Here is a 24,843-nt window from a genome sequence, read left to right on the forward strand (position 1 = left end):
CATGTCCTGCTCCGGGCTGTCCTCAGACTCACCATCAGAATGAGCTCCGATTGGACCGGCCTTCTGAATCCCGACAAGTCGGTCTTCACTGAAGCCCATGATGTGTCGATCCATCCCACAACATCCTAAATTACACATTACGTGACGCATCCTCCCGGTTGCCGTGACTTTTTTCTTCTTCGGTGGTACAGCAGTTTTCAGTTGTCACGATTGTATACAGTGCCATCTATTGGCCGGAGCTTGAACATAGTCAGACAAAATACAATGTATAAGTCGCAGGACCAGCCAGACAGCTAAAAAAAGCGCAACTTATAGTCCGGAAAATACGGTAATTTAAGTCTTCTATTTTATAACTCGTCAAACAAGACATAACATCATGTTATTTAAATCCCAGGACGTGCGTAGAACCGATCGGGTTTCCAGTACAGATCGGTTAATGACAGGCTGCCCTATACGCGCGAAAATAATGTGCTTGCTGGTTACTGATGCACTCAGCTTGCGTCCCCTTATCTTTTCTGCCCTTACCCCTCAGACAGCCTGGGTCCCACACTGGATAAATGGAATATTACACACCTTATTTATTTAAGTATTGTGTCAAAAGCTGCTTCCAGGTTTTGATTGTGTTAATATAATTACTGCTACAAGGAATCAATGCCAATCATCTGCATGTGTGTGTGTTTGTATGTTTACAGGAGGATGGCGTGGTGTCCAACAGTCTGGAGGACGAGCTGGAGGTAACCACGTATTGGTGGGGGGAGTGGGGGCTAAGAGTGGACAGCCTGCACTCGGTGCCTGTGGAGGGGGAGTGATGTCCAAGGAGAGACACTGCCTCAAACAGAGGTCAGTGCTCTCATAAAACTAAGTTCTCGCAATGTGACTGAACAGACTTCTGTCCCCACAACATGAAGCATATCCCTGTGTTCCCTCCAGAGGGAGTTTCTCTCCCACACACTCCCAAACGCCTGAAATGCCTCCATTTGACTCTTTTGTTTACTTCCGTAACATTAGTGACATCACTATGTAACACTCGCGCTCCTATTTGATATCTTTTCAACACACTGTACGTGTAGTGGCGGAACATCTCTAAATGGTGGACCTATCACAACATAGGTCGGTCAGTCAACAAATCAGAGCAGACTGGGCTCTGGTTTCAGACAGAGGGTGAAAAGAGGTGCTGCATCACAGGCAGTATGAGAACAATAAAGAGCTTTTTGAACATTAAAGCATGGAGAGATGTCCCAGTAGAGACACTACATACAAATATTAAATGTGAAAATTAGCAGAATAGGGCAACTCTAATATAAGAACAGCTGACAGCCTAAAACTGATGTTTTATTCATTATGGTTTTGTCAAATCTTTTTTTAATTTCATGTAATCTCTCCAAATGTTTGGTTTTTTTCCAAAGAAAGAAAGTTGCTGCTGGGAAAGACAACATGACCTGTACAGGAACCGCAAAGAAATATAACCTCTGCAACACTGATGTGAGTAACAGGCTTCTAGTTAATTTCTCATTACTGTATTTCACATCATTATCAAAACAAGCACAGTCCTTCTGACTGGCTGACAGTAAAGCTCTGTGATTGGTGCTGGCGGCCTTCAAGCGTGACTGTATGTAGCTGTTTGAAAGTGAAGCTGGGCGGGGCTCAGAAAACTATCCCTGCACAAATAAGCGCTTATATTTTCTTTATTTGTATTAAATACTGTTAAACCGAGTCTTAACAAGTGTGAAACAGACCTGTTTTAATGGTCTGTGCTGTCTCTGCACTGCAGGAATGTCCTGTCACTGGGAGGAGCTTCAGAGAGGAGCAGTGCTGGTCCTTCAACTCGCAGCTTTACAATGGGAACAACTACCAATGGAAACCCCTGTATCCTGGTATTAACACCCAGAAAACACCTTGACAACCTCACTTTATCATATTAAACAGACCATAGGTGACTGTGGTATTTGCTGTCTGAGCTGCTAGTCTAAAACATGCTTCTCATTTTGATTTGGAAGTATTTTTTATTGAACCACTTTGTTGTTCTCAAGAAATGATTATCTACGGTGGCTAACAGGTGTAAACGCGCTACAACAGTCCAAAACATTTCCATTAGGAGAAACGCGCTGCAGTTTAAAAAAAATATGCAAATAAAAAAACACAAATATGGCAAAACACATGCAAATAAAATAAACATCTTCGCCAACTTGACAACACATGCGCAGAGTTTAGAAAACATTCATCAACATGTCCAGTGTTTACTAAAAACACTGCATAAATGAAACGCCGCAAATTAGAAACGTTGCAAGAAGCTCAACAAACAACTGAAACGGGAACACTAAAAAGCTTGTTGACGTTCAGGGATTATAAAGTTGGTGAACTGTCATGTTTCGTCAAGTTGGTGAATGCTTTCTCAGGCTGCGGCCCCACGAGGACGAATTCGGTCGTTTGCGTTACTGTTTAGTGTCATATAGACCGTTCGTCCACACGAGGACGACCGAATATGGCACTAAACGACTGAGGAAACGACAACGGGTCCCAAGGTGGATAGAAATGCATACGCCACTCTCTGGGGGGTCAAACAGCTCCGTGTGTACGCCCTATACGGACATTTTCAGATCACTGATAGTGATTGCGCAATAGCCCCGCCTCTCCCCACCTCTTCTGCTCACCTCCGCTTACCCCCGCCAGTGCTGAAGTGTTTCGCCACAACAACAACAATGGCGGATCGCAGAGTTGCTATCGTGCTCCGGACGCTATTGACCATGCTACAGTTGTTTGTGCAACATCTACAGCAATAATGATGAGGCAATAGCCCCGCCTCTCCCCACCTCTGCTGCTCACCCCCACGTCAAAGTAAACTGCACCCTGAATTCAGATTATTTATCTTTCTCTCGCGAGTGAAGTCTAATTGACAGGACGGAGACACGCAGCTCTGCCCACCTGCAGCTCCTCCCGCTGCAGCAAAACACACACTTCAAGTCAGATCATCGCCCTTAGCTATTTTAATTACCTCTCAAACTCCCTAAACTAGTTATAAATATGTTTATTTTTACAGTGGCCGGGTCACTGATTACTGGATCAGCTGCTGCATGAGACAGACACTGACGCTGTCCGAAGAGAGGAGGAAAAAGAGAGGCTCCGTGTATTTTATCATTATATTATATAGAGTCGTTATTCATTTGTTTTAAAGCTCAATAAATAACAAAGAAGACCTTTGACCGGCACTTTTATCATTTTGTCCGGAAGATTTCAACTTTAATACACGCTGACTGGCGAAAAACTCTGCCCGGTTCCCTCGGCCCCCACCGCGGAGAATAAACAGAAGGGCAACCATGACAACCATGCTTCTTCGCTGCTTTTGTGGAGGAAGTTACAGCGCCACGTAGAGGCTCCTGCATATGTACTGCAGCTTCTCCAGCGGTTGGAGCTAAATGGAGCGGTCTCGTGTGGGCAGACACTATCCGGATAATTATTGCATGTGGACGGAAGCCGTTTGCGATTGCGTTTGCGTTAATCCTATGCGTTTAGCCGTTTTCGTCCTCGTGGGGCCGCAGCCTAAATGCTCCACATTTGTTATCAATTTGGTGAAGATGTTTCTTGAGTTGCATTTGTTTGGACACATTTGTGTTTTTATATCTGCATCGTTTCTGAAACTGCATCGCGTGTCTCCTAATGGAAGTGTTTTGGGCCGTTGAGTCGCGTTGGCACCTGTCGGCCACCGTAATTAACTAGTAAAAGCAGAACATCTGAATATATTTTCAAAATCTGTCTCTGTTTGGCTGAGTCTTTCATAACATTTCCATATATCTATTTGATTATACTGTATGTCAGGAAAAACTGTAGTTCTGTGTACCAAAAGAATGAATTTATTATTGGAAAATGGCTCCATCTCTAGAGGAAGAAGAATCAAGTATGTATATGACAAATACAAAATGTAATAATTTGAACAATTAGTCACAGTTTTTTCATACATTTAAAAAGAAATATTGACTGTGCCTGTTCACAAATGTGATTTTTCATGTAATCTAAAAATGTCAAAGTGGACCTGTTCGATACCAGATCTCTACCTTTTCTTACTATATTTATATAGTCTGTTGCCAAAAAATGGGTTTAAACTAAAGGTTAATGTTCCTTTCCCATGGTTCTTGCATTGAATTTAGCAGTCAGTCAATCAAAGGATACATTCTCAGAGTTTTAACCCTTTTTAGGTTTTGGTGTCAGATTTTCTGTTGGCAGCAATGGTTGGAGAGTGTTTTAAGCAAACCTGCACTAAACAGCAGACAGACACAGGAACATAGCAGCCAGCTGGGGAAGAATATGTAACATCTAGCATTCAAACAGCAGTAATTAGCCGTATGTCCGTAAAAGTAAATAGTCTTTTATTGCTTCTAAAGACAGTAACCTTCACCCTGTGTTCCTCACACAGACGACTACGTTCACATCTCCAGTAACCCCTGTGACCTCCACTGCACCACGGCCGACAGCCAGAGGCAGCTGATGGAGACGGCACGAGACGGCACGTCCTGCAAGTACAGCAGTTACCGCGGCGTCTGCGTGGACGGTAAGTGTGAGGTGAGTCCAGCTTCTTCTTTACTTTGTAGTTGTTTAACTTCCTCTCAATCTGTAGCTTGAGAGGAGAAGATGTCCACATCACTGAGGACCTGACATGGACTCTTCACACCATCACCAAAACAGCTTAGTTAACAGCGGCTCTTCTTCCTCCGCAGGCTGAGGAGGTTCAACATGGACTCCAGGATACTCTGCAACTTCTACAGGTGCACCATAGAGTATCCTGGAGTCCATGTTGAACCTCCTCAGCCTGCGGAGGAAGAAGAGCCGCTGTCGAGCTTTCTTGGTGATGGTGGTGTGAAGAGTCCATGTCAGGTCCTCAGTGATGTGGACAGCGAGGAACCTGAAGCTGCTGACTCTCTCCACCGTAGTCCCTTTGATGGCGATGGGGGCGTGTCCCTCTCTCTGCTGCTTCCTGTAATCAACAATCAGCTCCTTGGTTTTGCTGACGTTGAGATGGAGGTTGTTATCCTGGCACCAAGATGTCAGGGTTTCGACCTCCTCTCTGTACGCCGTCTCGTTGCCGTCGGTGATCTGGCCGATGCCGGTTGTGTCGTCAGCAAACGCGTCACGCAAATGTGACGCTTGAGTCGGGCCAATCGCATCATTTGCGCTGCTAAAATGAATTTGCATCTATCCGTGTCTTTAGATTTAACTTTACATTTAATCGCGATGCGATTTGTGTGAACGCACCATAGGACTTTTCTAGCCGACTAACAGTTGGTCGACTATTTGAGGGCAGTCCTAGTTGAGATTTGAATTTAAACAACTCTTTTTTTTCTCCCTTTCCTTTTTATTTTTTATTCAGAGAATAACTGGCTTTGTTAGTGGTAAAACAAAACTCTTCTTTTGGCACCCCACAACTTGGCTATGAGTGATCAACGACAGGTAGAACCCAAAAAAAATACATTCACAAAAGGCTTACATGGCGTTTAGGAAGATTTACAAATAAGACCAAAAAAAGCCCATATGTATGCAAAAGAGCCAAAGATCAGTTGTTATAGTTACAAGCATTTAGAGTGAAATATAAGTGTCTTTTATGAGAATTGATGGTGTCTGAAGCGCATTTACAATTGGGATCCGCTCAAACAATTTTGTTTAGGATGCAGTCACTGCAATAACATAGTGACAAGATACAATACAAGTTGTGTCATTAAGAGTTCAGCTCTCCTACATGTCATTTTTGAAAAGAAAGGAAAAAAAAAAATTAAATCAATGAAGAATGTTAAGCTTCACTGTCGAAATGTGTAAAGCGTCTGGCATCAGTTATTGATCAACTCAAAACATTTCTCAAATGTTTTAAAAACACTCAATAACAGATAACACAAATAAGTGAATGTAATGTGTACTTTCTCCTTAATAATTGAATTAATTGCTGATAGTAGTTATTTTGGCATCTCTAATGCATCACTAATTACAATAACATTATAATCCATTTATTTTGACCAGCGCTCAGAACTCAAAGGCACTTTACATGAGACTAATAGCAATAAACTTAGTCAATAAAAGTACACACATTAAAAATAATAATGAAATCTCATGATAATAAATATTTGCCACCTTCTGAATCATAACCATGTTGTAACTGATATTTAAATTAATTGTGTAATAATTTAAGGAAGATATTTTATAATTGTAATCCTATCTTCTTTGACTTCCTGCTTTGCCATTCAGCCAATCGGATGTGACGGAGTATTGTTCTCCTCCAAGATCTTGGATAGTGTGGTGTCTGTCAAGGGGACGGCAGCAGCTGCAGCAGAGTCAACGGAAACTTCCGCCGTGGGGGCCACGACTCTCGGTGAGTTGGAGTTTAAGTATCCCAGGCTATCCTCCTACAGATGTTTTTTTTTAAATAGCGCCCTTAGTTCAACCAGAAAAAGTCTTCTTTGTTAAATAAACAACATCAAATGAAAAAGACTGAAATGATACTGACCACTTTCGATGCCTCGTCAAGGTTACTCGTTTATCACTCAAATCCCTGAAGGATCCTGGGACAATCCAGATCATTGAAAGGAAGAAGTCGGCCGATGTTCTCGGTGGGCACTTCCTCTTTCCTGCTCCACACAAACAATGTATATTTCCTGATTTCACACACGAACTTACGCACAAAAGCTTGGCTGTCTTTGAAATGTTCAATGGAATTTAAGTAACATTTTGAACCTGGTCGAGAGAAATGTCTTACTTGAATCTCAGAGTTTTCCATTGATCTTGTCCCCCAGCTGTGACTGACCAGGCCGGTAACTTCTTCTTTAATGGAGCTTACAAGGTAGACAGTCCCCAGAACTTCCATGTAGCAGGGCGCCGTCTTTAAATACCGCCGGCCTATGGATGTGTACGAAACCGGAATCGAATACATCGTCGCCAAAGGCCCCATCGACCAGGCCATCAATATTCTGGTACACTCAACACTCAAGCCTCTCTATCTGTTATATCATAATCAAAGGGACCGATGTTGAAGTATAAATGAAATCGGCAGGATTTAAAAGCTAACGCATGGCCTCCTATCACTGCTAAGCTAAACACAGTCTTGTGTCTGTGTGATGATGAATTTTATGTTGGAGAACAAAACGTGAAATCTCTTAGGCTTGTGTTAACCACAAACCTTTTTTTAGGCTTCCTTTTTTTTTTAATGTTGAATTGGAAACAAGGGAACCGGAAGTAGTACAATGCAAAGTTACTTCAGAGTTTTAGGATAGGAGCACCACTCTATTGCAAAAACAATCAGTCTCTTTTTCTCCTCTAGTTTTCCTAATAGCGTTCCAGCCCACCAACCAAAAACCAATCAGAACAGAGGAGTCTGTATTACAATGTCAACCATGTGCCTTCATTGCTTAAGAACTTTGATTAAATTGTAAAAATTGGCTGTGCTGATCAAATATTCAGAGTTCCGGAGGTTTAAAAACAATGGACTAAGCCCAACATTTGAACAGGAACAACATTGTGTTTTGTAAAGGTCCTATTGTGAAATCAGTATGTGTAGCTTTGCTCCTAGTTTTGTTATCAGCTGCTCTTGTTAACTTGTTGACACCAGTGTAAACTAACTGACATTTCCCTGTCGTCACTCAGGTGTGGAATCAGAATGGCCGCACACCGTATATCACATACGAATACACCATCCTCCGAACCTCCCTGCCCCCCGTCCCGCCTCCTCCCGTCTACACCGGATCAGACACTTCCGCCGGAGAGGTTTCCTGTGGAGATGGGGGGGCTGCTGTCCCCTAACACCAGTAATTATGACCAAGCGGCCCCTGAAAGCCAATTGGAGCCAGGAGGTGACGACGGGCAGAAGGGCCAGGAGACCAACGAGGTGTATGAGGAGACAGCATCCATTGACTGCGACCATGATGGAAGCAGCTGGCCCAAACTGACAGGTAAGGACTGTTATCAGATTGGATCTCTGGTGTTATATAGTGTAGTATTTAGTTCTGATTCAAGTAAAGCTCAGTTTGAACCTTTTAATTAGGGCTTCGAGCACTAAAAGCGTTTCGAGAAAACCTACTGTTTTTGCACAGATTATTATTATGCTGCGCTTTAAACGCAAACATTTCGAGGATCAGTTTTCTGATTTCTCCTGTGCGCTCTAGTGCACTTCTTAAAACGAGTTTTGAAAGGCCATCACCAGGGCCGACTGGACAATAAGTCAGGCCGGGAATTATACAACCCAGCCAGGCCACTGCCAGTTTTCTTTTGGGCCATTTTCCTGGATTTATTTGTCAATATTTACAGCATTGCTGCCCATAGTGATAGCCCTAAACTTTAAATCTACTACCCCAGAATAAACATATGGACATGGGTTACTATTTAAAAAATGTGCAAATCTATTTAGGAACCTATCCATGTGAACATATTTTAAGTGGAGGTGGACCTCAAATCCTCTAGGGGGGCCCGGGGGCATGCTCCCCTGTTAAGATTTTTTTTTTTAAATGTTGGACTTAAATGCATCAATCTGGTGCACTTTGAGGGGGAAATAAAGAGACTAGATCCATATGAAACAGAACTGTATACATTTAAATAATCATAAAATCATAAGAACATGGCCATAACCAATAACATACCATATCCAATATGAAAAAACATTGAAACTTGTTTTTGGTTCATTTATAGTTGTGCCTGGGCTCCTGAACCAGCCTCACCCGTCTCCCCCCTCTCCCCCCTGCTCCTCTTTGAGGCAGCAGCAACGACTAGTTTTAGCTCTCACCAAGTTTTTAAAGTTTATCTTGCCTTTTTTCACCTAGTTAACATTTTTTTTTTTATTATTCATGCATATTTGACTAATCACTCCCCCTTCAAATGGAAATATATGTTTACATAAATGGTGACCAAACCGTTTGAGACCCACTGAGATAACTTAGACTAAGTTAACTATCTAAACACTCAGAGAGTCCTTTACCTCACCTGAGCTGTAGTTATTAGTCTCTCAGTCTGACAGGAGAGGACTCTCCTCCACCTTGTTGACAGCTCATTATATCCGTTAGCGCCGCTAGCTAGCACCAGATGCTAACAACAACAATACACGTAACCGGTGCGCGCGCTTTCTCTCTCGCTCGCTCGCGCCACACATCGACTAACACACACCCTACCGAGCTTGAATGACACACAGAGCCAATTGAGGGCATTAGTGTAAGATCTGTATGAAAGTGGCCATGTCGGTATGCCAGATCATGTAGACAGCCAGTCACCCTCTGTGAGGCAGAGTCAGACCCACATTTGCGCAGCGTTGCGTTCACAATACATATATAAAAAAGGCCTCAGGCCAGCAGGCCACTTAACAGGCCAGGCCATTGGGAAACCTCCCGATGGCCAGTCCGGGCCTGGCCATCACTCTCTCCATGTAAGTCCGATGGACTCGAAACTTGGCACCCTGGCCAACTTGGGGCCCCAAGCGACATTGTGAGATGAGGCCCCCCCCCCCCCCCCCCAACCGACAGGAGTGAAACATCAGCATTTCCTGCCAAATACTAGCCTCAAAAAGATTAAAATATAATTAATGCAAATAAACTACTTCTATTAATAATAATAATCATAATCATAATCAATTCAATAATAGAAATACTATATTATTTTATATAATATAGTTGTAATATAGTCAAGACAAAACATGCTTATGACATGCTCAAAAACTGATATTTCTTAAATCTGTATTCAAATGTAGTTCCCTCTGTCAGCAATGTATCAACAACTACACACGCATTTCTATCAGTATTTCTCTGTGTTGTGGTTGACATGATGATGACTGTTAGGAGTTAAGGGGAGAGGCTGAGCGTCACCATGAAATGTGCAAATTGACATAAAAATGAATAAAAGGGGAAAAAATGCTCCATGTTTTTTAGGCTGTAACTTTAACTGTTATGTAAGCCAACTAGACAGATAGTGTATCACTCTTCCTCCTGTGCATTAGCAGATAAAGGCATCACATACTTGAATGAATGGTAAATAAAGAATGCTGGAAATAACTGCATCTCCATAGCCTATATGCTATGCAGAGACTGCCTTCTTCATGTCGTGAATTGCAGCTGATGTTTTAATATGGCAATTGGCAATTTGACTTATACAACATTCGCAAGTTGTACATTTGACTCATCCAATAACCCACCTTCGAGTGATGCTCTAGTTTATTCATGTTTTGTTTTTTCCCCTCTTGCTTGCGCCGGACTGAAACTGTCTTTTCACCGACATCTCTTCACCTGCACTAGTGGCCGTATCAAAGCCGTGATTGGTCAGATGTCGATTCATTGCAACGGTGTCGGGCAGGGGCGGACTGGGGGAAAAAGTGGCCCGGGATTCATTGACAGACAGGCCCACTTAATGGTATTAAGTATGTTACTTAACAAAAACCCTATGCATTTTATGTTATTTTGGACAATTATTCATATAGTAATCACATTACCTGAGCCCTTGAGTTGCCTAGAGCAAAATAGTTACGGCATATATTTAGTGATTTTAATGTTAACAGATCATTGATGCAATAACATTTTGACCCAATTTGCCTGACTTGACACATGGAATAAAACATGGGCGTAGGAAGCATCCTCAATGTGGGTGAGACAATTTAACAGGGGGTGTGGGCAGGTGGTGGACCTCACCTCCTCTAGGGGGTCCGGGGCAACTCCCCCGGAAGTTTTTTTTTAAATGTTGAAGTTAAATGCATCAATCTGGTCCATTTTGAGAGCAAAATTAGGGACTAAATCTATGGCAGTCAGTAGGGGCTTGGACTGTGAGCCGTAGGGTCGCCGGTTCAAGTCCCCGACCAGACCTATTTGGAGTGTGGACTTCTACTTGGAGAGGTCCCAGTTCACCTCCTGCCGTGGTGCCCTTGAGCAAGGCACCACACATCCCCCTTCCCCCCTCACTCCCATTGCTCCGCGGGCGCTGTACAATAGCTGCCCACTGCTCCTGTACTAGACTCCTGGTACTAGGATGGGTTAAAAGCAAGAACACATTTCACTGTGTGTGCTGTGTGCTCTGCATGTGTGACCATTAAAGAGGTGCTCTCAAAATATATTATAAAAAGGCATTAAAGTCATCTGATGACTCGGATAAGCTGCTGTCGACAAATCAGTTACTCTTCTTCTATCTTTCTAACGTTTCTCTTTCCTATCAATTCTCTCTGTAACCATCTTATCTCCTGTCTTCTCTCACCATGGTCTGTCTGGTGTTTTCAGTGTCTCTCGCCCTTCCTCACAGCTGCTCTGTCTCACACCTTTACAAGGAGTTCAGTGAACATTCCAGCGGTCACCCTGATGAATCTCTCCGAATAAAGGGACACATCCATAGGCCTAAATTAATGCTGCTTAGTAGGCACATCAGGAATTTGTGAAATGCTGAGCGTCTTCACACGTCGGTGGCCCAGAACAAAACACTGTGACAATCATTTATTGGGATTCTATTTGGATGTGACATACTCCCCTGTTCTGACTCAATCAACTGTACAATGGTTTTAACATTGTTGAAAGTACCGCATCTGTTTCTTAAACTATAACAAATACTAGTTTTATGTTTTATATCACAATAGCTCAATGGCAGACACAATTCTATTTTAAATCAGAAGTGGAAAAAACTTTCACAGTAAAGTTGTGTAAAGAACTTCCATTCCAGTGGAGGTCATAACATTGTTCCTCTGAGGGCCCTTCCAGTCGAGAACATGTGAAGAAAGGCTCTCCGAGTGACCTTCCAGCGGACAAAATGTGATCATTTTTGTAGAGGACCTTTCAATTAAGAAGACAGAATGCAGTGCAGTACAGCCTTTCACTACCCGATCTGTAATGGAAACCCGATCGGTTCTGTGCATGTGCGCAAATATTGATTTACGGCGTTGTTGAAAGTCTCAGAGTTTTAAAAATAACGTTATTGAACAACTATTTCAACAACAACATCCAAAATAATATAATACCGAACTGAGGGCACTATATACAAAGAAAAAAGATAACTTTATCTTGATAACACAACTTTAGAAATACACATTGATACACTCAATGACAAAATCCAGTGGTCTACTTCAAAATATATTTTTTTATTATCTTAACTTCAAATAAGTACAGTGGTGTAATTGAGCATATGTAAGTATTGTATTTAAGTATTTTTTGATATATTTGTACTTTACTTAGTGTTTTCATTTTATTGAGTCTCTATACCGAACTAAATTTCGAGGCAAATATTTTACTTTTTACTCCACTCCATTTATTTTAACACTCACAATTACTAGTTACTTTGCACATATAAAAACTTGATATGCTGTTATGATATATTGCAGTACTGTACCAGTTATCTACATATAATTTGTAGTCTCTACATTTGGTCGACGTTGTCAAACTACAATGCTTAAATGCTTCTTTCTTTCACTTCTTCCAACGTTGCATCAAATATAGTATACCTTGATATATATTTCATTGTTCATAATTGAATGACTTATTTAAGCTTATGCAAGCATTTAACTAGCTTTTCTTATAATGCATGACGAACTAGCTCCATATTTTGACATTCTTTACCAAAAAAGGAAGAAAGTATTTAATTTTAATAAGGACTACGTAGCTTCCGACTATAAGTTGCACCTGTGTTATAATTTGCTCTTGTAAATAAATGTGCCGTTAAAGGGGGGTAGTTAAGTTGAGAAACCGGCTCGAGATCGCTAGAATTTGAAAATACACAACCGGAGGAAAATCTGCCACTTCTTATAGAGCCCCTCCTCAAACACACACGAACGCGCACATGACCATGAGGGCACGAGATAAGTTTGTGCCCCGATGGAAGGCTGACAGGCAGTAGGCCATTGGCTGTACTTTTACAGTATTACGGCTTCTACAGATGACATTTTTTATGGATTTTTTTGTCAAAGCACTTCAGATATTCATTGCTATCGGGATGTTAAGAGCATTCCATGGAATATAACAAAAAGTGTATCTCGAGCCGGTTTCTGAAACTTACCTACCCCACCTTTTAAGAGAAAAAAAACATATATAAGCGCTTCAGTGTATAAATCACATTTATCCACTGAAGTCTTCATCCTCTGTGTCGCTGTTAAACACTTCCATGTCAATGCATGTCCTGCTCCGGGCTGTCCTCAGACTCACCATCAGAATGAGCTCCGATTGGACCGGCCTTCTGAATCCCGACAAGTCGGTCTTCACTGAAGCCCATGATGTGTCGATCCATCCCACAACATCCTAAATTACACATTACGTGACGCATCCTCCCGGTTGCCGTGACTTTTTTCTTCTTCGGTGGTACAGCAGTTTTCAGTTGTCACGATTGTATACAGTGCCATCTATTGGCCGGAGCTTGAACATAGTCAGACAAAATACAATGTATAAGTCGCAGGACCAGCCAGACAGCTAAAAAAAGCGCAACTTATAGTCCGGAAAATACGGTAATTTAAGTCTTCTATTTTATAACTCGTCAAACAAGACATAACATCATGTTATTTAAATCCCAGGACGTGCGTAGAACCGATCGGGTTTCCAGTACAGATCGGTTAATGACAGGCTGCCCTATACGCGCGAAAATAATGTGCTTGCTGGTTACTGATGCACTCAGCTTGCGTCCCCTTATCTTTTCTGCCCTTACCCCTCAGACAGCCTGGGTCCCACACTGGATAAATGGAATATTACACACCTTATTTATTTAAGTATTGTGTCAAAAGCTGCTTCCAGGTTTTGATTGTGTTAATATAATTACTGCTACAAGAATCAATGCCAATCATCTGCATGTGTGTGTGTTTGTATGTTTACAGGAGGATGGCGTGGTGTCCAACAGTCTGGAGGACGAGCTGGAGGTAACCACGTATTGGTGGGGGGAGTGGGCTAAGTGGACAGCCTGCACTCGTGCCTGTGGAGGGGGAGTGATGTCACAGGAGAGACACTGCCTCAAACAGAGGTCAGTTCTCTCATAAAACTAAGTTCTCGCAATGTGACTGAACAGACTTCTGTCCCCACAACATGAAGCATATCCCTGTGTTCCCTCCAGAGGGAGTTTCTCTCCCACACACTCCCAAACGCCTGAAATGCCTCCATTTGACTCTTTTGTTTACTTCCGTAACATTAGTGACATCACTATGTAACACTCGCGCTCCTATTTGATATCTTTTCAACACACTGTACGTGTAGTGGCGGAACATCTCTAAATGGTGGACCTATCACAACATAGGTCGGTCAGTCAACAAATCAGAGCAGACTGGGCTCTGGTTTCAGACAGAGGGTGAAAAGAGGTGCTGCATCACAGGCAGTATGAGAACAATAAAGAGCTTTTTGAACATTAAAGCATGGAGAGATGTCCCAGTAGAGACACTACATACAAATATTAAATGTGAAAATTAGCAGAATAGGGCAACTCTAATATAAGAACAGCTGACAGCCTAAAACTGATGTTTTATTCATTATGGTTTTGTCAAATCTTTTTTTAATTTCATGTAATCTCTCCAAATGTTTGTTTTTTTTCCAAAGAAAGAAAGTTGCTGCTGGGAAGACAACATGACCTGTACAGGAACCGCAAAGAAATATAACCTCTGCAACACTGATGTGAGTAACAGGCTTCTAGTTAATTTCTCATTACTGTATTTCACATCATTATCAAAACAAGCACAGTCCTTCTGACTGGCTGACAGTAAAGCTCTGTGATTGGTGCTGGCGGCCTTCAAGCGTGACTGTATGTAGCTGTTTGAAAGTGAGCTGGGCGGGGCTCAGAAAACTATCCCTGCACAAATAAGCGCTTATATTTTCTTTATTTGTATTAAATACTGTTAAACCGAGTCTTAACAAGTGTGAAACAGACCTGTTTTAATGGTCTGTGCTGTCTCTGCACTGCAGGAATGTCCTGTCACTGGGAGGAGCTTCAGAGAGGAGCAGTGCTGGTCCTTCAACTCGCAGCTTTACAATGGGAACAACTACCAATGGAAACCCCTGTATCCTGGTATTAACACCCAGAAAACACCTTGACAACCTCACTTTATCATATTAAACAGACCATAGGTGACTGTGGTATTTGCTGTCTGCGCTGCTAGTCTAAAACATGCTTCTCATTTTGATTTGGAAGTATTTTTTATTGAACCACTTTGTTGTTCTCAAGAAATGATTATCTACGGTGGCTAACAGGTGTAAACGCGCTACAACAGTCCAAAACATTTCCATTAGGAGAAACGCGCTGCAGTTTAAAAAAAAATATGCAAATAAAAAAACACAAATATGGCAAAACACATGCAAATAAATAAACATCTTCGCCAACTTGACAACACATGCGCAGAGTTTAGAAAACATTCATCAACATGTCCAGTGTTTACTAAAAACACTGCATAAATGAAACGCCGCAAATTAGAAACGTTGCAAGAAGCTCAACAAACAACTGAAACGGGAACACTAAAAAGCTTGTTGACGTTCAGGGATTATAAAGTTGGTGAACTGTCATGTTTCGTCAAGTTGGTGAATGCTTTCTCAGGCTGCGGCCCCACGAGGACGAATTCGGTCGTTTGCGTTACTGTTTAGTGTCATATAGACCGTTCGTCCACACGAGGACGACCGAATATGGCACTAAACGACTGAGGAAACGACAACGGGTCCCAAGGTGGATAGAAATGCATACGCAGCTCTCTGGGGGGTCAAACGGCTCCGTGTGTACGCCCTATACGGACATTTTCAGATCACTGATAGTGATTGCGCAATAGCCCCGCCTCTCCCCACCTCTTCTGCTCACCTCCGTTTACCCCACGCCAGTGCTGAAGTGTTTCGCCACCAACAACAACAACAATGGCGGATCGCAGAGTTGCTATCGTGCTCCGGACGCTATTGACCATGCTACAGTTGTTTGTGCAACATCTACAGCAATAATGATGAGGCAATAGCCCCGCCTCTCCCCACCTCTGCTGCTCACCCCCACGTCAAAGTAAACTGCACCCTGAATTCAGATTATTTATCTTTCTCTCGCGAGTGAAGTCTAATTTGACAGGACGGAGACACGCAGCTCTGCCCACCTGCAGCTCCTCCCGCTGCAGCAAAACACACACTTCAAGTCAGATCATCGCCCTTAGCTATTTTAATTACCTCTCAAACTCCCTAAACTAGTTATAAATATGTTTATTTTTTACTGTCGGCCGGGTCACTCATTATTGGATCAGCTGCTGCATGAGACAGACACTGACGCTGTCCGAAGAGAAGGAGGAAAAAGAGAGGCTCCGTGTATTTTATTATTATATTATATAGAGTCGTTATTCATTTGTTTTAAAGCTCAATAAATAACAAAGAAGACCTTTGACCGGCACTTTTATCATTTGTCCGGAAGATTTCAACTTTAATACACGCTGACTGGCGAAAAACTCTGCCCGGTTCCCTCGGCCCCCACCGCGGAGAATAAACAGAAGGGCAACCATGACAACCATGCTTCTTCGCTGCTTTTGTGGAGGAAGTTGCAGCGCCACGTAGAGGCTCCTGCATATGTACTGCAGCTTCTCCAGCGGTTGGAGCTAAACGGAGCGGTCTCGTGTGGGCAGACACTATCCGGATAATTATTGCATGTGGACGGAAGCCGTTTGTGATTGCGTTTGCGTTAATCCTATGCGTTTAGCCGTTTTCGTCCTCGTGGGGCCGCAGCCTAAATGCTCCACATTTGTTATCAATTTGGTGAAGATGTTTCTTGAGTTGCATTTGTTTGGACACATTTGTGTTTTTATATCTGCATCGTTTCTGAAACTGCATCGCGTGTCTCCTAATGGAAGTGTTTTGGGCCGTTGAGTCGCGTTGGCACCTGTCGGCCACCGTAATTAACTAGTAAAAGCAGAACATCTGAATATATTTTCAAAATCTGTCTCCGTTTGGCTGAGTCTTTCATAACATTTCCATATATCTATTTGATTATACTGTATGTCAGGAAAAACTGTAGTTCTGTGTACCAAAAGAATGAATTTATTATTGGAAAATGGCTCCATCTCTAGAGGAAGAAGAATCAAGTATGTATATGACAAATACAAAATGTAATAATTTGAACAATTAGTCACAGTTTTTTCATACATTTAAAAAGAAATATTGACTGTGCCTGTTCACAAATGTGATTTTTCATGTAATCTAAAAATGTCAAAGTGGACCTGTTCGATACCAGATCTCTACCTTTTCTTACTATATTTATATAGTCTGTTGCCAAAAAATGGGTTTAAACTAAAGGTTAATGTTCCTTTCCCATGGTTCTTGCATTGAATTTAGCAGTCAGTCAATCAAAGGATACATTCTCAGAGTTTTAACCCTTTTTAGGTTTTGGTGTCAGATTTTCTGTTGGCAGCAATGGTTGGAGAGTGTTTTAAGCAAACCTGCACTAAACAGCAGACAGACACAGGAACATAGCAGCCAGCTGGGGAAGAATATGTAACATCTAGCATTCAAACAGCAGTAATTAGCCGTATGTCCGTAAAAGTAAATAGTCTTTTATTGCTTCTAAAGACAGTAACCTTCACCCTGTGTTCCTCACACAGACGACTACGTTCACATCTCCAGTAACCCCTGTGACCTCCACTGCACCACGGCCGACAGCCAGAGGCAGCTGATGGAGACGGCACGAGACGGCACGTCCTGCAAGTACAGCAGTTACCGCGGCGTCTGCGTGGACGGTAAGTGTGAGGTGAGTCCAGCTTCTTCTTTACTTTGTAGTTGTTTAACTTCCTCTCAATCTGTAGCTTGAGAGGAGAAGATGTCCACATCACTGAGGACCTGACATGGACTCTTCACACCATCACCAAAACAGCTTAGTTAACAGCGGCTCTTCTTCCTCCGCAGGCTGAGGAGGTTCAACATGGACTCCAGGATACTCTGCAACTTCTACAGGTGCACCATAGAGAGTATCCTGGAGTCCATGTTGAACCTCCTCAGCCTGCGGAGGAAGAAGAGCCGCTGTCGAGCTTTCTTGGTGATGGTGGTGGTGTGAAGAGTCCATGTCAGGTCCTCAGTGATGTGGACAGCGAGGAACCTGAAGCTGCTGACTCTCTCCACCGTAGTCCCTTTGATGGCGATGGGGGCGTGTCCCTCTCTCTGCTGCTTCCTGTAATCAACAATCAGCTCCTTGGTTTTGCTGACGTTGAGATGGAGGTTGTTATCCTGGCACCAAGATGTCAGGGTTTCGACCTCCTCTCTGTACGCCGTCTCGTTGCCGTCGGTGATCTGGCCGATGCCGGTTGTGTCGTCAGCAAACGCGTCACGCAAATGTGACGCTTGAGTCGGGCCAATCGCATCATTTGCGCTGCTAAAATGAATTTGCATCTATCCGTGTCTTTAGATTTAACTTTACATTTAATCGCGATGCGATTTGTGTGAACGCACCATAGGACTTTTCTAGCCGACTAACAGTTGGTCGACTATTTGAGGGCAGTCCTAGTTGAGATTTGAATTTAAACAACTCTTTTTTTTCTCCCTTTCCTTTTTATTTTTTATTCAGAGAATAACTGGCTTTGTTAGTGGTAAAACAAAACTCTTCTTTTGGCACCCCACAACTTGGCTATGAGTGATCAACGACAGGTAGAACCCAAAAAAAATACATTCACAAAAGGCTTACATGGCGTTTAGGAAGATTTACAAATAAGACCAAAAAAAGCCCATATGTATGCAAAAGAGCCAAAGATCAGTTGTTATAGTTACAAGCATTTAGAGTGAAATAATAAGTGTCTTTTATGAGAATTGATGGTGTCTGAAGCGCATTTACAATTGGGATCCGCTCAAACAATTTTGTTTAGGATGCAGTCACTGCAATAACATAGTGACAAGATACAATACAAGTTGTGTCATTAAGAGTTCAGCTCTCCTACATGTCATTTTTGAAAAGAAAGGAAAAAAAACAAGATTAAATCAATGAAGAATGTTAAGCTTCACTGTCGAAATGTGTAAAGCGTCTTGCATCAGTTATTGATCAACTCAAAACATTTCTCAAATGTTTTAAAACACTCAATAACAGATAACACAAATAAGTGAATGTAATGTGTACTTTCTCCTTAATAATTGAATTAATTGCTGATAGTAGTTATTTTGCATCTCTAATGCATCACTAATTACAATAACATTAATAATACATTTATTTTGACCAGCGCTCAGAACTCAAAGGCACTTTACATGAGACTAATAGCAATAACTAGTCAATAAAAGTACACACATTAAAAATAATAATGAAATCTCATGATAATAAATATTTGCCACCTTCTGAATCATAACCATGTTGTAACTGATATTTAATTAATTGTGTAATAATTTAAGGAAGATATTTTATAATTGTAATCCTATCTTCTTTGACTTCCTGCTTTGCCATTCAGCCAATCGGATGTGACGGAGTATTGTTCTCCTCCAAGATCTTGGATAAGTGTGGTGTCTGTCAAGGGGACGGCAGCAGCTGCAGCAGAGTCAACGGAAACTTCCGCCGTGGGGCCACGACTCTCGGTGAGTTGGAGTTTAAGTATCCCAGGCTATCCTCCTACAGATGTTTTTTTTTAAATAGCGCCCTTAGTTCAACCAGAAAAAGTCTTCTTTGTTAAATAAACAACATCAAATGAAAAAGACTGAAATGATACTGACCACTTTCGATTGCCTCGTCAAGGTTACTCGTTTATCACTCAAATCCCTGAAGGATCCTGGGACATCCAGATCATTGAAAGGAAGAAGTCGGCCGATGTTCTCGGTGGGCACTTCCTCTTTTCCTGCTCCACACAAACAATGTATATTTCCTGATTTCACACACGAACTTACGCACAAAAGCTTGGCTGTCTTTGAAATGTTCAATGGAATTTAAGTAACATTTTGAACCTGGTCGAGAGAAATGTCTTACTTGAATCTCAGAGTTTTCCATTGATCTTGTCCCCCAGCTGTGACTGACCAGGCCGGTAACTTCTTCTTTAATGGAGCTTACAAGGTAGACAGTCCCCAGAACTTCCATGTAGCAGGCGCCGTCTTTAAATACCGCCGGCCTATGGATGTGTACGAAACCGGAATCGAATACATCGTCGCCAAAGGCCCCATCGACCAGGCCATCAATATTCTGGTACACTCAACACTCAAGCCTCTCTATCTGTTATATCATAATCAAAGGGACCCGATGTTGAAGTATAAATGAAATCGGCAGGATTTAAAAGCTAACGCATGGCCTCCTATCACTGCTAAGCTAAACACAGTCTTGTGTCTGTGTGATGATGAATTTTATGTTGGAGAACAAAACGTGAAAATCTCTTAGGCTTGTGTTAACCACAAACCTTTTTTTTAGGCTTCCTTTTTTTTTTAATGTTGAATTGGAAACAAGGGAACCGGAAGTAGTACAATGCAAAGTTACTTCAGAGTTTTAGGATAGGAGCACCACTCTATTGCAAAAACAATCAGTCTCTTTTTTCTCCTCTAGTTTTCCTAATAGCGTTCCAGCCCACCAACCAAAAACCAATCAGAACAGAGGAGTCTGTATTACAATGTCAACCATGTGCCTTCATTGCTTAAGAACTTTGATTAAATTGTAAAAATTGGCTGTGCTGATCAAATATTCAGAGTTCCGGAGGTTTAAAAACAATGGACTAAGCCCAACATTTGAACAGGAACAACATATGTGTTTTGTAAAGGTCCTATTGTGAAATCAGTATGTGTAGCTTTGCTCCTAGTTTTGTTATCAGCTGCTCTTGTTAACTTGTTGACACCAGTGTAAACTAAACTGACATTTCCCTGTCGTCACTCAGGTGTGGAATCAGAATGGCCGCACACCGTATATCACATACGAATACACCATCCTCCGAAACTCCCTGCCCCCCGTCCCGCCTCCTCCCGTCTACACCGGATCAGACACTTCCGCCGGAGAGGTTTCTGTGGAGATGGGGGGGCTGCTGTCCCCTAACACCAGTAATTATGACCAAGCGGCCCCTGAAAGCCAATTGGAGCCAGGAGGTGACGACGGGCAGAAGGGCCAGGAGACCAACGAGGTGTATGAGGAGACAGCATCCATTGACTGCGACCAGGATGGAGCAGCTGGCCCAAAACTGACAGGTAAGGACTGTTATCAGATTGGATCTCTGTGTTATATAGTGTAGTATTTAGTTCTGATTCAAGTAAAGCTCAGTTTGAACTTTTAATTAGGGCTCGAGCACTAAAGCGTTTCGAGAAAACCTACTGTTTTTGCACAGATTATTATTATGCTGCGCTTTAAACGCAAACATTTCGAGGATCAGTTTTCTGATTTCTCCTGTGCGCTCTAGTGCACTTCTTAAAACGAGTTTTGAAAGGCCATCACCAGGGCCGGACTGGGACAATAAGTCAGGCCGGGAATTATACACCCAGCCAGGCCACTGCCAGTTTTCTTTTGGGCCATTTTCCTGGATTTATTTGTCAATATTTACAGCATTGCTGCCCATAGTGATAGCCCTAAACTTTAAATCTACTACCCCAGAATAAACATATGGACATGGGTTACTATTTAAAAAATGTGCAAATCTATTTAGGAACCTATCCATGTGAACATATTTTAAGTGGAGGTGGACCTCAAATCCTCTAGGGGGGCCCGGGGGCATGCTCCCCTGTTAAGATTTTTTTTTTTAAATGTTGGACTTAAATGCATCAATCTGGTGCACTTTGAGGGGGAAATAAAGAGACTAGATCCATATGAAACAGAACTGTATACATTTAAATAATCATAAAATCATAAGAACATGGCCATAACCAATAACATACCATATCCAATATGAAAAAACATTGAAACTTGTTTTTGGTTCATTTATAGTTGTGCCTGGGCTCCTGAACCAGCCTCACCCGTCTCCCCCCTCTCCCCCCTGCTCCTCTTTGAGGCAGCAGCAACGACTAGTTTTAGCTCTCACCAAGTTTTTAAAGTTTATCTTGCCTTTTTTCACCTAGTTAACATTTTTTTTTTTATTATTCATGCATATTTGACTAATCACTCCCCCTTCAAATGGAAATATATGTTTACATAAATGGTGACCAAACCGTTTGAGACCCACTGAGATAACTTAGACTAAGTTAACTATCTAAACACTCAGAGAGTCCTTTACCTCACCTGAGCTGTAGTTATTAGTCTCTCAGTCTGACAGGAGAGGACTCTCCTCCACCTTGTTGACAGCTCATTATATCCGTTAGCGCCGCTAGCTAGCACCAGATGCTAACAACAACAATACACGTAACCGGTGCGCGCGCTTTCTCTCTCGCTCGCTCGCGCCACACATCGACTAACACACACCCTACCGAGCTTGAATGACACACAGAGACCAATTGAGGGCATTAGTGTAAGATCTGTATGAAAGTGGCCATGTCGGTATGCCAGATCATGTAGACAGCCAGTCACCCTCTGTGAGGCAGAGTCAGACCCACATTTGCGCAGCGTTGCGTTCACAATACATATATAAAAAAGGCCTCAGGCCAGCAGGCCACTTAACAGGCCAGGCCATTGGGAAACCTCCCGATGGCCAGTCCGGGCCTGGCCATCACTCTCTCCATGTAAGTCCGATGGACTCGAAACTTGGCACCCTGGCCAACTTGGGGCCCCAAGCGACATTGTGAGATGAGGCCCCCCCCCCCCCCCCCCCCAACCGACAGGAGTGAAACATCAGCATTTCCTGCCAAATACTAGCCTCAAAAAGATTAAAATATAATTAATGCAAATAAACTACTTCTATTAATAATAATAATCATAATCATAATCAATTCAATAATAGAAATACTATATTATTTTATTATAATATAGTTGTAATATAGTCAAGACAAAACATGCTTATGACATGCTCAAAAACTGATATTTCTTAAATCTGTATTCAAATGTAGTTCCCTCTGTCAGCAATGTATCAACAACTACACACGCATTTCTATCAGTATTTCTCTGTGTTGTGGTTGACATGATGATGACTGTTAGGAGTTAAGGGGAGAGGCTGAGCGTCACCATGAAATGTGCAAATTGACATAAAAATGAATAAAAGGGGAAAAAATGCTCCATGTTTTTTAGGCTGTAAACTTTAACTGTTATGTAAGCCAACTAGACAGATAGTGTATCACTCTTCCTCCTGTGCATTAGCAGATAAAAGGCATCACATACTTGAATGAATGGTAAATAAAGAATGCTGGAAATAACTGCATCTCCATAGCCTATATGCTATGCAGAGACTGCCTTCTTCATGTCGTGAATTGCAGCTGATGTTTTAATATGGCAATTGGCAATTTGACTTATACAACATTCGCAAGTTGTACATTTGACTCATCCAATAACCCACCTTCGAGTGATGCTCTAGTTTATTCATGTTTTGTTTTTTTCCCCTCTTGCTTGCGCCGGACTGAAACTGTCTTTTCACCGACATCTCTTCACCTGCACTAGTGGCCGTATCAAAGCCGTGATTGGTCAGATGTCGATTCATTGCAACGGTGTCGGGCAGGGGCGGACTGGGGGGAAAAAGTGGCCCGGGGATTCATTGACAGACAGGCCCACTTAATGGTATTAAGTATGTTACTTAACAAAAACCCCTATGCATTTTATGTTATTTTGGACAATTATTCATATAGTAATCACATTACCTGAGCCCTTGAGTTGCCTAGAGCAAAATATTTAGGCATATATTTAGTGATTTTAATGTTAACAGATCATTGATGCAATAACATTTTGACCCAATTTGCCTGACTTGACACATGGAATAAAACATGGGCGTAGGAAGCATCCTCAATGTGGGTGAGACAATTTAACAGGGGGTGTGGGCAGGTGGTGGACCTCACCTCCTCTAGGGGGATCCGGGGGCAAACTCCCCCAGGAAGTTTTTTTTTTAAATGTTGAAGTTAAATGCATCAATCTGGTCCATTTTGAGAGCAAAATTAGGGACTAAATCTATGGCAGTCAGTAGGGGCTTGGACTGTGAGCCGTAGGGTCGCCGGTTCAAGTCCCCGACCAGACCTATTTGGAGTGTGGACTTCTACTTGGAGAGGTCCCAGTTCACCTCCTGCCGTGGTGCCCTTGAGCAAGGCACCACACATCCCCCTTCCCCCCTCACTCCCATAGCTCCGCGGGCGCTGTACAATAGCTGCCCACTGCTCCTGGTACTAGACTCCTGGTGCTAGGATGGGTTAAAAGCAAAGAACATATTTCACTGTGTGTGCTGTGTGCACACACATGTGTGACCATTAAAGAGGGTTTCATCCCTCCCAATTCTTCTTCTTCTTCTTCTTCTTCTTCTTCTTCTTCTTCTTCTTCTTCTTCTTCTTCTTCTTCTTCTTCTTCTTCTTCTTCTTCTTCTTCTTCTTTTTCATTCTTCTTCTTTCTTCATTCTTCTTCTCTTCTTCTTCTCTTCTTCTTCTTCTTCTTCTTCTTCTTCTTCTTCTTCTTCTTCTTCTTCTTCTTCTTCACCCATATAAAACAGAACTGTAAACAGATTAACTTTTTCTTTCAACATTTATTTGAACAGCAAGTGGAGGCAAAAGTGACTGCACCCAAAACAATAAACCTGCTAGCTAACTAGCCTAAACTCAGTAACAGAATGTGGGCAACACGTTCTTCTCCACAGCCGCGCGACCTCTGAGTCAGACGTCACTTCCCCCTTTTCTATCCTACGGGTACAGCCGTACAGCCACTCCCCCTGAACCCTGTTGTAACAACATAATACACTTTTTGGGGATGCAGCTTGGGATGTGAGGACATGGCTTAGAAAGGGCGTGTCGCCTTCTGTCCTGCCAGTGTTGGCAGGACATTAATTAAAATTCGAACTCAGACTTCATTTTAAGGACATTTCGGCCAGGGGTGTAGAGCTATATTTGTTTAAGCACCGGATTGGCAAAACAGGAGAGTGTGTGCACCAGTCTGCCTTGATCTATGTATTCATGACTGTGACTC

General features: G+C 42.3%; 1 protein-coding gene across 1 annotated transcript in view; it reads left to right on the plus strand.

Annotated features, from left to right (window-relative positions):
- Window positions 1–24,843, plus strand: part of adamtsl2 (ADAMTS-like 2) — an 85,628-nt gene that overhangs the window by 20,710 nt on the left and 40,075 nt on the right. Inside the window, 9 exon segments of the mRNA XM_034091530.1 lie at window positions 13,778–13,920; window positions 14,487–14,503; window positions 14,506–14,561; window positions 14,850–14,952; window positions 17,495–17,640; window positions 19,316–19,439; window positions 19,597–19,677; window positions 19,862–20,037; window positions 20,714–21,017. Of these exon segments, the coding sequence (XP_033947421.1) occupies window positions 13,778–13,920; window positions 14,487–14,503; window positions 14,506–14,561; window positions 14,850–14,952; window positions 17,495–17,640; window positions 19,316–19,439; window positions 19,597–19,677; window positions 19,862–20,037; window positions 20,714–21,017 (1,150 nt within the window).

Source organism: Pseudochaenichthys georgianus, chromosome 9 (genome assembly GCF_902827115.2).
Source record: "Pseudochaenichthys georgianus chromosome 9, fPseGeo1.2, whole genome shotgun sequence".
NCBI classification, from domain to species: domain Eukaryota; kingdom Metazoa; phylum Chordata; class Actinopteri; order Perciformes; family Channichthyidae; genus Pseudochaenichthys; species Pseudochaenichthys georgianus.